We start from the raw sequence: 15,521 nt of genomic DNA on the forward strand, positions 1-15,521 counted from the left end.
TATTTCTAAAACTCTTCCGAAAGGATGTCCAAGTTAGTTTTTACTGTCTTTTATTTAAAAATTCAATAAGGCTCTGAAGTAGAATTTGAACAAGGAGTAATGCTATATTATATATTTAAAATCTACATCTTTTAAATCAAGATTGTTAAAATGCAATAACCTAATAAAGCTTCAGTTTAATGCTTGTGCAAATAAGCTTTTGTCTTTTGTGTTTAGGCTAAATCTGAAGTAGGATCCAATATGTCTGAAATATTGCTGTGAGTATGAAATATTTGAAACTATTTTTAAATGAATTCTCTATTAGTTCCTTTAAGTGATTCTTAGGGATTTCTGAAGTCTTCTCTTTGTGAAGCAGTATGTCTAAGAAGTAGTTTTCACCTTACCATTAACAGTTTGTATAAATAGTCATCCCTCAGTGTCTAGAGGGGACTGGTTCCAAGACCTCCTTTGGACACCAAAATTTGCAGACTCTCAAGTCCCTGAAATAAAATACCATAGTATTTGTACATATATCTTCCTGTATACTTCCAATCATCTCTAGATTTCTTATAATACCTAATACAGTATAAATGTTATGTAAATAGTTGTTGGACTGTGTTGTTCAGGGAATAATAATAAGGAAGAAGAGTCTGTATATGCTCAGTACAGGGTTACATTTTTTTTCTGATTATTTTTGATCCAAAGTTGATTGAATCCGTGGATACAGAGGGCCCACTGTACTTTCAAATATTCTAGCATTTCCTCCAGTAAGAAAGATAAAGCTTAAAGTGAGCAAAAAACACAACACTGAATGAAAATATCAGCAACTATATAGAACATTTATCAAATAAAATTATTTCAACTTTCAGTTGGATAGAAAATTACCAAATGCAGATGTTGTTTTATAAATAATGTATTTCTTGCTTTGGTTTTTATATTGTCTTCTCTTAGAGATATGTTGCAACATTGTATTTAGCACAATTTAAACAATTGTTTTCTTGTTATTGTTTTTTAATTCTTCAGAGATTAATTTATTTAAAGTCTCCTGTGACTCCCTTTAGGCTATCCTTGTTGTGGGCTCCATTTTTGAGTTATATATTTTTAACATTCAATCTTGTTAGTGCCAGCTTAAGCAAATATATTTTCATCTATATTATTCAATGTGGTCTTTGAAAAATGGACTAACAATTTGCTTTAAAACCTACACAGAATAAGACAACTTGAAAAATATCCATACCAACTTCATATAAAATTTTGGAAGAAAATAAAGTGATCGCCTAACTAATTACTAATTTGAAATTCTTGGGGCTACTTGAAAAATCTATGGGGAGAATATCTCAGCTTTATAAATGAGGCAGTTCATGGTTCTCACGATTTCTGTTTTATTTACTTAACTTGCTTCCTTCCATCCATCTTTCCTTTCTTTCTTTTGAACAACTTTTTTTCTACTCCAAAAAATGGTGCATAATCTTTACAAAAAATTTAGAAAATACAGACAAGCAAAAATAAGAAAATTAAACTTGACTATAATTCCGACATGCAGAGATAACCACTGTTATTAATCTTTGAAAATTTTTGTCTATATTCTTCCAATATTTTTATTTTTTTGTTTGTATTTTAAAAATAGGGTCATAATATACATATTTCCCTGCCATCAGTTATTTTTATATAACCTTTTAATGGTTCTCACAGTTGACTTTAAAATTTCTATTTATGTGTGAGACTTGGATGGTTCTTTATTCTTTTTTGTTGAGGGGATGGTAACAAGAAGCTTAGTTTCTTTTTAAAGATAAAGACACCTTATCACTATCTCCAAGCTTCCACTTTGTTCTGCTTTTTTGCACATGAAGAGACTCTGACCTGCCCTTTTCTACTTACCTTCCAGGGATTGTTACAGCTTTAAGGTGTACTGGTACATTTTGCCTTAGCCAATGCTAGATCCCCAAAGAACTCTACAAGAGTAATCCAAGATTCTATATCTAACTCTTATTAGTTACACGTAAAAGTCATCTACTGGGAGACTTAAAGACCTCCTTTTACATTAAAATAATAGCTGGCCATATACCCAGAAAAAATATTTGACAAAAGTGATGACCACTCACCTCACACCCACACTATTAGTTTGAACCATGTCATCAGGTAGAATGGAGGCATAATCTGAGCAGTCTCTGAGTGAGAATTTCTAGTCTAATTGGTTCAGGTGGATGGGAGTGTTGAAAAAGGCATCTCATAATTAACTGATGAGAAAATCCTTCAAACCGATGGGATCTAATCATCTACCCTTTTCCAGTTAAGCAAATTAAATTCTTTCCCCATATGTATCTCAACGTTGCAATCCTGTACAAGGAAATTATTGAATCTAACCTTAGGCAGTGTTCATCTTTTAGAGAGCTTTCATTCAAGCAACAGATCTCTAAGAATGAATTTTAGACTGACTTCATTCCTTTTGAAGAATGGTTTGAAATGGGCCTCATGCTGAATCAATTTTTTAAGTGTATTCAAAAATGAGTAAGGATATATCCTCCTAGTAGATGAGTCTCCATTAGTAAAATACACATTGTGTGGTTTCCATAATTATGGCATCACATTTTATCCAGTAAAATTGCTGTTAGGGCGAAGAAGTTCTTTGAGATGGTGTGGGAGTCATTTCTTTTTTAAAAACCAGAGACTGCTCAAGCAGAAGATGTTTTAGAACTCAGATAACCCCTGAAAATGCATATTAGTTAATGAAAGAATTTAGTGTAATTGTTATGAAAAAATAACTTTCTCTGAAATTGTTTAAATGTTTTAAAATAAAATAATATAGAAAACAAGGGAGGTTTTTTAAGGAAGAAATTAACCTTAAAAAGAATGGTTGAAAATAACCTCTCTTGGGCTTTATTTTCTTTATGATTGGATCTCCAGAAAGCTATTTGAATTAATTTCATTTTCAGTTGCTAAGTATCTGTAGGCGTGTCTACACTACCGACAGAAGAAAGTTCAAAAACTCACTTTAAACAACTTTATATCAAACCTATCAGGGATATTCTATACAGTATATCAATATCAAAAATGCAGAAGAATTAATTTGTTCTGATCCTATCCCAAATTATATACATTGATAACCAAATGTTACAGAGGGAAAGCATCTTAGAACTGTTTAACTCTTTCGATGGCATCTTTCCTTCCAAATTTTAAAAGATAAATAATTTTATAATCTGACCCCAGTTCTTATAATTGTTGAGTGTATAATCAAACTTATGCTACAAATAATATCTTATTTGGAATTAACCAATTTTTTTTCTGCCAACAATAAGTTAAGTTGTTTTTTTCATAGTTCTCAAGTAACAAACATGAAAACCGAACTCTCATTCAACATCCAAGCCCTCGCAGTTTGGGCAAATATATGTTTAGCAAAAAAGTGAGTAATATAATTCTTTTTACTGTTATTTTTCCCATGTTTGTGAATTAAATTAATGTTTATAGTATGTCATTGTAGAACATTGCCAGTATTGTTGTATACTTCAAATAAATTAATCTCCTAACCACTTCTACTAAGACAAATATGTAGGCTGGGCATGGTGACTCATGTCTGTAATCCCAATGCTTTGAAAGGCCAAGGTAGGAGGATCGCTTGAGGCCAAGAGTTTGAGACCAGTCTGGGCAACAGAGCAAGATACCATTTCTACAAAAAAAAAAAAAATAGCTGGTTGTGGTAGCATGCACCTGTAGTCTCAGTTACTCAAGAGGCTGAGGCAGGAAGATCCTTTGAGCCCATGAATTCAAGGTTTCAGTGAGCTGTGATTGTGCCACTGCATTCCAGCCTTGGTGACAGAGTGAGAACCTGTCTCAAACAAAAAGAAAAAGAATAGAAAAATGTATATTGCTTTCTTACTAATGTTTTATTTTATTATAAATCAATGCTTTCAAAAAATTGAGTATATTACAATCTAAGTAGGCAGTTATGTGATGTCTTTAGGTTTGATCCCATACTCTGCCTATAACCATTATTATTGTTGATTTGAAAAAGAGGCAAACAATTATTTAAATTCCTCTGATGAAAATAGTAACCTGGAATGACAAAAAAAAGCCTAAAATATTCAGCACTATTAACCTCCATTAATTTTTTAGTCATTTACTGTCTACTTTGTTGAGTATATGTAAATTTATATATGCATCTGCAGTTTTGTTTGCTGAACATGTAAGTATTTTATGGTATTTTCCCAAACCATAAAAATACTTAGAATCAGTAAAATGTCTATGTGATATCCATCCTATAATCACAGGAGAATTAATTTAAATGTTCTCCTATTTAAGAGTCTTTAGATTGCTTCCACTTTTTCTAATTTTATAAGTAATACTAAAGCATTTTTATGGATTAATCTTTAGCCACATCTCTGGTTATTACATAAAGATTTGTGCCTGCATATTAAATAACTGAGTTAATGATTATGAATATTTTTGAAGCTCTTAATATAGATGTTATAAATTACTTTTTCTGAAAGATTTACTAGTGTACATTGTCATACTATTGCATTCACACAATGAGATTTATCATTTTTAAATCTTTATTATTTAAACATGAAACTTTTTATTTTGCGTGTGTTTACTTCTTAAATTTAACAAGATCAATAGTTTGTATTTCTTCTGTGAATTTTATCCTTTGCTGTGTAGTTCCAAGTTAAGTTGTTTACAGTATCTAGTTCATTACTATATTTTGGATGACTGTTTAAATTCAAATTTTAAATACTGAGGTTTTTTTTAATTCCCAGTTAAAAACTGAAAATCTTATAGATCTAAATATACTTTTTTATAAATTGTGTAATATTATTGATATTCATGTATATAACTAATTATGGACTTTTTTGTAGAGACAGACAGAATCCATCATTAGTGTGGCTTTTTACTGGAATGTTCTGCATTTATTCATTGTTCTTTGCTTGGAGAGCAAATTTAGATATTTCAAAACCACTTTTCATGGGTGTGGTAAGTTTTACTTAGCTATATCCTTGACCAGAAAGTTTGTGAAGAATGTACAAATTTATCTCTCATAAATCTTATAGAAAAGCAAATTATTTCAGGAATAGTTACAGTTGTGTGTGTGTGTGTGTGTGTGTGTGTGTGTGTGTGTGTGTGTGTGTGTGTGTGTGTGTGTAAAAGGTTAAATTATTGAGCCAGTACAACTAAGGCCTCTTTTCAGGAAATAAAAAATGAATTAAATGTTTAGTTAAGATACAAACAGAAAAATAAATGGGAAGTCGATTTTAGTCATTCTCCTGGAATTTTGTTGTTGATGTTGTTAATGACAAAAGAGATATGAGTTGCAATAGGCGCTCTTACTAACGTATTCCCTTAGTTCTTACTTCACCAGTCCCAGCTCTATGCAAAAGAGCCACCGTGTTCCTATTTTCCTTGGCAGTCATTTGGGTATTTCTTCTCCTTATAAAAGAAACTCTGTAAACATCCATAGCTCTTTTTTGACAACTGAAACCAACTGTGTTTCTTTATTTGTTTGTTTGTGTTCAAGAATCCTAATAAATAGTATCCTACTTGATCACCTGAATTTTGAATCGATTAAGAAACAGGACAAACCAATATACCATTTCTGAAAATCACCTTTAATACTGATAATGCTGAGATTGGAGGATGTGGCTTTATCTGTGGACAAGGGGGCTTCCTCATACAGCACCCCAGATTGGACAGACTCACCCACTAGTCACAGCAGTGCTGCACAGGACTGGCTCCACCCACCTCACCCACTGGGGCCACAGGGACAGACTCTGCCCCTGGAAAAGTGCTCCCTGTAGGCACCTCACTTCTAGGAGGAAGTGAGAGGAAAAGGGAGGGCCATGTAGCCCCAGGCCCAGTTACCAAACTCCCAAGGCAGAACAGTCTTTACATCCTCTGGAGGAAGTAAGTGAGCAGGTAGAGAGAGGCCAGGACTGTTACTAGTGAAACTTTTCTACATGCAAGGGGCATCAGGAGTAAAGCAAAAGCATTTATCTGCCTCCTCCAGCCTACCTATTACTGGAGTTCAAGACTAAGGCCACAGTATTGAAATGAATGTGTGGATCCCAAAAGGGAGATGCACATTGCGAGCTGGAAAAGAGGAATGTCTGAAAAGAGAAAAATAAAATGACCTCAGCTTGGATTGGGAAAGTCAATTTATAAGACCTGAATGACAGCAGATGTGAGCAACTGATTGTTTGTTTGTTTCTCTTTGTTATTTTTTAAATATCTAAGTACCCAATTGATTGCATGAACGAGTCAGCTGGACCTCCTGTTGGCATGTCTCTTTCACAGGTGGAGCGATTCTGGATGCAGAGCAATGCAGTGGTGGCCGTCCTCGCCGGTGTGGGTTTGGCTGCACTGGTGTCTGAGATTAACCGAGTCCTGAACACCAGTGGGCTCCAGTGTCTGGAATGGCTTTCAGCAGCTCTTTTTGTAGTTTACCAATTATATTCTAATTACAGGTAACACATGGTTATTTTTATGAAAAGGAGCTCTCAAGCCAGAGACATCTGGAAATCTAGATTCTGGGACTTTATTTCATTTTTAGCTTCCGCTGGTTTTCAGGACTCAAAGTGAGACAGTTTGGTTGGATGCAATGGTTCTTAAACTTCTGGGGCTATTAAACCTCCTGAGCTGGAATCTCAGCACGGGTGAGATGTGGTTTCAGGCCATTGCAAACATGAGTGTGGGAGGTGCATGGAGACTATTTGTATATTTTCCTCTAAAGAACCCTAGAGATACTTTGTAGAATCTGGATTATATGTAAAACTCTATGTTCTAAATATCACCCAGATGGAGAGCAAAAAGATTTGGGGCTTTTTGTATGTTCTAAAGTAATTCCTTTATGCTTTAAAGGTTTATCATTTGAGTAATACCTGGTCCTTGTCCAGTTTACCCTGTTGTAGTGAATATTAATTATTTTAAAATTAAGTTCTAAAAATGTCTTAATGCATATATATTATTAGTATTGTATGTATTTTTCAAATCTGTTTAATAATCATTACAATGAAAATCTCAGTCTAACATAAAAGATGTCTAAGCTTTAGATGATGGTTCATTTATTTCCAGCAACATCCAGTACACATTACAGAATTGAAAAGGATAGTCCCTCGGAGTTTTGTTATAGTGAGATTTGGATGGTATTATTTTAAAAGATTAAGTTTCCTTTCTCATCTTTAAAAATGGATTTTTTTTTATAACAGCAGGGTAGAGCTCATGTTAGGAAAGCCACCATGAGGCCTTGTGGGAAGGGTCTGCATGTCCCAGACACAACTCCATTGCTAGCTAGCTCAAGAAGGGCTCACCAAGCCCACGGTGTATTTCCCACCTTTTTAAAAAAATTTACTTTATTTATTTTTTAATTTTTATTTCAATGACTTTAGGGGGTACAAATGATTTTTGGTTACATGAATGCATTGTGTAAGTGTTAAAGTTAAGTCTGGGTTTTAAATGTACCCTTCACCCCCACCTGTGCACATTGTACCCGATAGGTGGCTTTTTGTCCCTATCCCTACTTTACCCTCCCCCTTCTGAGTCTTCAGCGTCCATTATGTCATTCTCTATGCCATTGCAGTTCCTTAGTTTAGCTCTTACTTATAAGTGAGAGCATGCAGCATTGGTTTTCCATTCCTGCGTTAGTTACTATGTTTAGAATAATGGTCTCTGAGTCCATGCAGATTGCCACAAAAGACATTTCATTCCTTTTCACGGCTGAATAGTATTCCATAGTGTATATATACCACATTTTCATTATCCACTGAACACTTAATGTGCATTTAGGTTGATTCCACATCTTTGCAATTGTGAGTTGTGCTGCAGTGAACATACAAGTGCAGGTGTCTTTTTTGCACAACAACCTCTGTTCTTTTGGGTAGATATCTAGTAGTGGAATTGCTGGATCAAATTGGTATGGAGATTTCCCAACTATTTTATTTATTTGTTTATTTATTTTTGAGTCAGGGTCTCACTCTGTTGCCCAGGCAGAGTACAGTGGCATAATCATGACTCATGGCAGCCTGGACTTCTGGGATCAGGCAAGTAACTCAGCCTCCTAAGTAACTGGGACTACAGGTGCCTGCCACCGTGTCTGGCTAATTTTTTAATTTTTTGTAGAGATTAGATCTCACTATGTTGCCCAGGCTGTTCTCAAACTCCTGGGCTCAAGCAATCTTTCTGCCTTGGCCTCCCAAAAGTGCTGAGATTACAGGCATGAGCCAACGCACCTGGCCCCAACCTTTTTTTAATCCCGGTCTTCTTCTGGCAGGTCATTAGGGCAGTCCACATTCACTGCCAAGCATGCTTGCACAGGCTGAGTGGTTTTATCTTTTTTTGATTTTTAAATTTGCCCCAGGAGAACAGAAAATGTGAGTACTCTGCAAAGTAGGGAATCAGAGTAGGAAACAGTAATTGTTACATTGATTACAAAGGAAGGCATAATGTTCTTTTCCTAGAAGTTTTTATTTGCTTTGTGATACGAAGCTAGTGATTCCAGTTGAGGCTGTGTTTCTCAGCACCATCAAATTTAACGGACCTGATTAATAACGGGACAGTCTTTTCTCATTTTCTGATGCTCTTACTCTCTTGTAGTCTTCTTTCATGGAAAGCTTGCAGAATTTATGCCAGTTTTTCTTTGAAGTTAGAAAGTCCACTTCATTCTTGAAAAGGGCTGTACTGCTGTTGTTGGCAATGGCAAATAATGCCTAGAGAGAAGTAAACAACTCGACAAACTCTTCCTTCCCTTCCTTCTCATTGGTTGCATTCCCTAGTGATTTCTCAGTTTCCAGGGAGAGAGGAACACAGGAGGCCTGTGGTTCAGGAGAGTCTTGGAAAGGATCATGCTCTGCATGCACGAAAGTCATACAAATGTCATACACATTTATACCAGAAATTGGCAGATTTCCTTTTGCATTTCTGAGAGTTCCTTTGAGTAAGTAGATGTAGCACAAAATTACCTTAAATTCCAAGTGGGAAATCTTACTTTTTAAAAATAAAATTGGATTGTTTTTAGGGGATAAAAATATAATTCATTTTGAGCACTAACTGATCATAAATTCCAATTTAAGCAGTAGGCTGATTTCTTTCAATTGCATGATTAGCTTCTTCTCCTTTTTTATCAAATGATAGTCCTGGGTTTTTTTCCAAATATATGCATCCTTTTAGAATACATTGAAATGCTAAATGTTGATTATATGACGGGAAAGGAATAGTGTAGAAAACAAGCCCAGTCTTATTAAAACTGTAGCAAAATGTTAATTTTTGTATCCTTTTATTTAGCATTTGTGACCAAAGGACCAACTATGTGATCGATAAATTTGCAAAGAACCTTCTAGCCTCTATGCCTCGTGATGCAATTATCTTACTCAGAGGAGATCTGCCAGGCAATGCTCTCCGTTATATGTATCACTGTGAAGGGTTGAGGCCAGATATTTCACTAGTGGATCAGGAGGTAAGTACATGAAAAATAGACTGAGCATATTGCAGTGATTTTAAAGCATATGTTTTTGAGAAAATTATCTTTTTTAAAAAACAATGGCTAGGTACAGTTTTTAGGATCATGCTTCAGTAGATTATATATCACATTTTATTTATTTTAACTAATAGTGTAAGTCATTTGAGTTGCTTCTTTCTAATTTAAACAAAATGTTATAAGAATTAATACATCTTATGCTAGACTCAGATAATAGTCTGGGTCTCTAGTCCACATGACAAACCATAAAAACGTTTATTGTATTGTAAATGTATTTTTAAACTATTCTTTTACAATCAGTCAACCATTCAAATTAACACTTCCCACTGGTTCAGGGATTGATAGAAGCTAGATTGAATATGAAATAAATCATATTGTGGATAAGTAAACATTTCGCTAAAAATAAAAATTACCAACCACAATTCTGCTATAGAATTTTTATATAAACTTTGTTGATTCTATGACAAAAATATGGCAGGCAAATATCTATGAAAAATTTGAGGACAATTAAAACAATTTTCTGGAACTGAAGAACTGTATTTAAACTACAAGTTTTATTATTTAGACTGTAAATACTTAAAAAGAAAGAAATCTATCTCTAGTATTTTTAGAGCAGTCATCAGGAAAAGAGAAATTCTTACTCTTTAAAGAATAATGTGAGGGGGGCACACCTCATCAACAAGGGTACCTGCACAATGCATATTTATATACCTAACCCTTAACTGTACCCCACAATTTTACAATAAATAGGATTAAAAAAACAAAGAATAATATGATGGCCAGGCTCAGTGGCTTAGCCTGTAATCCCAGCACTTTGGGAAGCCGAGCCGAGTGGATTGCCTGAGTACGCAGGTTCGAGACCAGTCCAGGCAACTTGGCAAGACCTCGTCTCTACAATAAATAAAAAATTAGCTGGGCATGGTAGCACAGGCCTGTAGTTCTCGCTACTTGGAAGGCTAAGGCCAAAGGATCGCTGGAACCCAGCAGGTGGACCAGGTCAGCCCTGCTGTGGCTGTGAGTATGCCACTGTACTCCAGCCTGGGGGATGGAGTAAGATTCCAACTCAAAAATAATAATAATAATAATAATAATGTGATGAATTCAATTGAGCAAATTATTAGACATAGTACTTAATAGACTTTGTTGAATTAATGAATAATTATAATTTTTGGAGAAAGCTTTTTGTTTTTTTAAATTGAAACAGGGTCTCACTCTGCCATCTAGGCTGGAGTACAGTGGTGTGATCCTGACTCACCACAGCCTTAAGCTTCTGGGATTAAACAGTCCTTCCTCCTCAGCCTCCTGCCTCAGCTTCCCAAGTAGCTTGGGACGACAGATACACACCACCATGTCTGGCTAATTTTTGTAGTTTTTGCAGAGATGAGGTCTCACTATGTTGCCCAGGCTGTTCTTGAACTCCTGGGCTCAAGCAATTCTCCTGCTTTGGCTGCTCAAAGTGCCAGGATTATAGGCATGCACCATGGCACCTAGTAAATTTTTGAGGAACACTTTAAAAACAGATTTGAAAAAATAGAAAAATTTGTAAATGACATGTAGTTTTTTATAAGCAGTTTGTATTTCTGCACAGATTGATGAATTTGATCTTCCATTTAGTTTCTGACAAAAAGTAGGTTATTTGTTATAATGTGGCTTCACACTATGATTTTAAATACTGTTTAGGATGTCAGTTGTTGTCATTGAGAAGAATGAATTTAAAAGTGAATTAGACCTACACTCAAGTCCTCATTTTGTCACTTCCTGGATATATAACATGGGGCTAATGGTTTTTTCCCTCAGAGTTTCTGTTGCCTTATTTATAAAAAGGGAGTAATCATATGTTAGGATGCTTTTGAATGCAAGAAACAAAATACCTGACTAAGAGTAGCTTAAGCTATAGAGCTTTTGTCTCACGTGGCAAGTAATCCAGAGATGGAAGATTTTAGGATTGATAACACAAACAGTTCAATGATGTCTGTGTTCCAGAACAACGTTTCTGCAGTTCTCATGACTTCTCAGTTCCAAACACCACATCCTAAAATGAAGCAAGGTGCTTCTTCTGGAGCATCCTTCCTCACTTTCTATTTCCTGGGAGTAACATGTGCCCCAGAAGCCCCTGGCGGACCTCCACTTCAGCCCCACTGACAAATACTGAATCCAGTGTCCAATGACTAGATCTCAGCCTGTTTCTACCCTGAACTGCCTGATCAAAATCAGGATTGCATTCACGAAAAAGAAGGTATTAGCTGTTGAGTGGGCAATCAACAGTATCTGATATTATTATTCTTATATAGTAAGGTTATTATGAGAATTAAATGAGAAACAGTGTGGTCATAAATATGAATATTCCCAAGATCTGAAACTAACGAGTAATAAAACCTAATTTAGTAACTATTTTTTGGGTATTTAAATTTTAAACTTAGATGAAAATTAAGTTATCATTTGTTAGTTAAATAACTTATATAAGTAAAATATAAGCACAACTGCTCAAAGCATAATACCTAAACTGTAACAAGAATTTGATAGTGTAGATAGGAATATTTTTTTTAAAAAGAGGGGATCTGTACATATGAAAGTATAAAATTTAGTATACATTAAATATAGAATTAAGAAAAATAACTTTTTCTAATATTAATAAATTATTTAAATCAAAAGACTATGTAAGGATATGCAATTAATTTGGGGTTGCTAATAATAAATTCAACTAATTTATCCAAAAGCGTTTTTAACTTTGAGGCATACATTATGTTTTGAGCTTCTCAAGGGCAGGGATTATGTTTTACTCATTATAGGTAAGCGATACTTCCCTTGTTGAATGAATGAAAGAATGGAGTAATGATACCTTTATATAATTGTCTACGTTGTCTAGTCTTGCCATCAGAGACATTTCAACTTCAGCAAACATAATTTAAGAACCCTTCTATGCCAGGCAATGTGCTAGGTACAGAGACACAAAGATTTGGATACAGTCCCTTTTCTCTAGGAGCTCACAATCTAGTGAGGAGTAGGCCTGGAGCTGTCTAGGAGGTGGATACAAAGAGCTAGAGGAACATATCATTCTGAATGTGCAGACAGAGGAGGGCATCACAGAGGAAGTGATATTTAGTTAGTTTAAAGTTTAGTACACATTCTCTAGGTATAAGAATGGGGAAGGACGTTCTGGGTAGTCAGTCAAATGCGTGAAGGTAAAATGAAAGTAGGTGCTGATATTACTGTTGATAGTCATATCTTCAGACATAAAACTCAAAGTTTATGTCATTAAATAAGTAGTCAGTGCCACATGCCTTAGTTGTGCTGGTATTTTTCAATTATGTACGTATTTAATGAGTGTATTTACATTTTAGAACCTTTTTATTGTACTGCGTAAATTTGATTCTTTTCAAGAAATATATGAAAAGTTTGACATCATATGTGATTTTTCTGGCAGATGATGACTTATGAGTGGTATTTACCCAAAATGGCAAAGCACTTACCAGGTGTCAGCTTTCCTGGGAACCGGTGGAATCCTGTGGAAGGAATATTACCTTGTGGAATGGTCACATTTAATCTTTATCATTTTCTTGAAATAAATAAACAGTAAGCATTCTTGTCATATAATAGCTTTTCTAAAATCTTAAGCTTTTCTAAAATTGTTTCTGTTGCAGCTGTGTTTCATCCAAAAGACCAATTTTCTATACCTATTTCCCTGTCACTGGTGAGATTATCTTTGTAATTAAATTGAATATCTGTGCATAAATAAGGCCAGGCAGAAATAAATGTCATTGTTCTGGGTAAAGGAAAAATAAAGACAGATTAGCAAGAATAGCAAATAAGATCTTAGTACAATTCAGGGAAATTGGAGATGTGCCTGCCTACTTGAAATCATTGCAGGTGGATGGCAAGCAATTATAGTTTCCCCCTGATCAACACCATGGCCCCCTTTTAAGTGTAAAGCAAATGTTTTCAAGAATAATCACTATATAAAAATAGCTTAAGGATTTTTTTTTATAAAGGATAAGATATTTTTATAAATAAGAAAAACACTTATAGTTTGTGCTAGCAGAAATAAAATGTGAGAATTGTGAATTCTATACTTGAGAACATAAAATCATTTGTAGTTAAGGACAAGAATAAATAACTCCTCCAGTGGTATAGTGTTGAACATTTCTCCTGTATGTAAAATGCTTGGGATTGTCCAGAGCTTGAACAAGAGAAACTTATTTCATGATTTCTTTTTTCTTTTAACGAGGACTTCAGAAAGTCTATCTAAATCCCAAAATTAAATTATCCTTTGCTGGGAACATATTAATGTGATATTTTGGGTGTGTAGAGCCTAGAGTTTACTGTGGCTCATTAAGAAATATGAATTTAATGGGTTTAAATGTGCTGTGAGAGTAACATTTAATTATTCTATCCTGAAATAAAATATTAGGAGTCAATAGCATCCCCAAATTGGCATTTTATGAATTTTTTTTTTTTTTTTTTTTGAGTTGGAGTCTCACTCTGTCACCCAGACTGGAGGGCAGTGGCCGCTCCCAGCCACCGTAACCTCGACCTGCTGGGCTTTGGCGATCCTTCCGCCTCAGCCTTCTGAGTAGCCGGAATTACAGGCATGCGCTACCACGCCTGGCTGATTTTTTGATTTATTGTAGAGATAAGGTCTCGCTGCCCATGCGGGTCTTGAACCCGCAGGCTCAGGCAATCCACTCACCTCAGCCTCCCAAAGGCGCAGGATTACAAGCTGAGCCACCGAGCCCGGCATGAATTTTTAAAAGCTCAATCTCACACTCATTTACCAAATATCTACTATGTTACATCTTGTAGTAGGCCCTGGTAATAAAAAGATGAATGAGGCTCAGTTCCAAATTCAAGTAAAACACAATCCAGTAGTAGATATACACAGATGTGACTATAACTAGCTATAATGTGATGGGATAAGTTCCATACTAGCAATGCCTTGTGAAGTGTCAGACATAGTAATTGCTCAGTACTATTTACTGAATGGATGGTTTAACTGATAATATAAGCCAAGTGTTCTGGAAACATGGATAAGGAAGCCATTAATTCTGCTTGGGAACATTTATTCATCATTTATTTAGTAAAAATTGTTCAAAATGTTCCAAGAACAATATGATGGAAATATTGCATACTCCTTGGGAAAACTCTAAGCAATGTAAAAAAGTATAAAGATGGTCTGCTGCCGTGGCTTACACCTGTAATCCCAGCACTTTGGGAGGCTGAGGTGGGAGGACTGGTTGAACCCAGGAGTTCAAGACTAGCCTAGGCATTATAGTGAGACCTCATCTCTACAAAAAAATTTAAAAATTAACTGGGCATGGTGCCACAAATGTAGTCTCAGCTACTCAGGAGGCTGATTCAGAAGGATCACCTGAGCCCAGGAGGTTGGGCCTGCAGTAAGTCATGATCATGCCACTGCACTTCCACCTAGATGACAGAGTGAGACCCCCAACTAAAAAAAAAAAATAGAAAAGTGTAAAGATGATCAGTATCATGTCTTTCGAGGACAACCACTGTTAACATTTTGATAAGTTTTTTTGTATTCCATTCACCTTTAACACAAATTATTTATAAACCTATGAATACATACACACATACTGTATATTACATAGCTGGGATAATATCTCATTTGAGACAAGGTGTCTGTCACCCAGACTGGAGTGCAGTGGCCTTGTCATAGCTCACTGCAGCTTTGAACTCCTGGGCTCAAGCAGTTCCACATCTTGGCCTCCCAAAGTTCTGGGATTATAGGTGTGAGCCACCACACCTGGCAATTTTTACCTAACATCATGTCATAAGCATCTACCTGTGTCATCAATAAAAAGTATTAATTGTTATCATTTTTGACTATATAATGTTCTCATAAAGATGCTTAATAATTTAACAAATATTCTATCTTTTGGACATTTTTGTTGTTTCTAGATTTTAGCTTTTGTAATAAAAAATGACAGTGAACTTTCTGGCCTACAAAGTTGTGTTAATATTTTGGCCAACAAAGATCTCAGGATAAATGTTGTTTTTTGGTACCAGTTTTTTCAATGAAGTTTTTTATTTTAAAAGTAGTATGTATTTATTACAGAATGAGAAGTTA

General features: G+C 35.1%; 1 protein-coding gene across 1 annotated transcript in view; it reads left to right on the forward strand.

Moving 5' to 3' along the window:
• Positions 1-15,521, forward strand: part of TMEM260 (transmembrane protein 260) — a 64,291-nt gene that overhangs the window by 31,363 nt on the left and 17,407 nt on the right. Inside the window, exons 7-12 of the mRNA XM_008065958.1 lie at positions 217-257; positions 3,296-3,379; positions 4,830-4,944; positions 6,262-6,431; positions 9,244-9,415; positions 12,861-13,009. Of these exons, the coding sequence (XP_008064149.1) occupies positions 217-257; positions 3,296-3,379; positions 4,830-4,944; positions 6,262-6,431; positions 9,244-9,415; positions 12,861-13,009 (731 nt within the window). The remainder of the gene's footprint in view (positions 1-216; positions 258-3,295; positions 3,380-4,829; positions 4,945-6,261; positions 6,432-9,243; positions 9,416-12,860; positions 13,010-15,521) is intronic.

This window comes from Carlito syrichta, unplaced genomic scaffold, assembly GCF_000164805.1.
Source record: "Carlito syrichta isolate Samal-C Ts95f unplaced genomic scaffold, Tarsius_syrichta-2.0.1 Scaffold308823, whole genome shotgun sequence".
NCBI classification, from domain to species: Eukaryota; Metazoa; Chordata; class Mammalia; order Primates; family Tarsiidae; genus Carlito; species Carlito syrichta.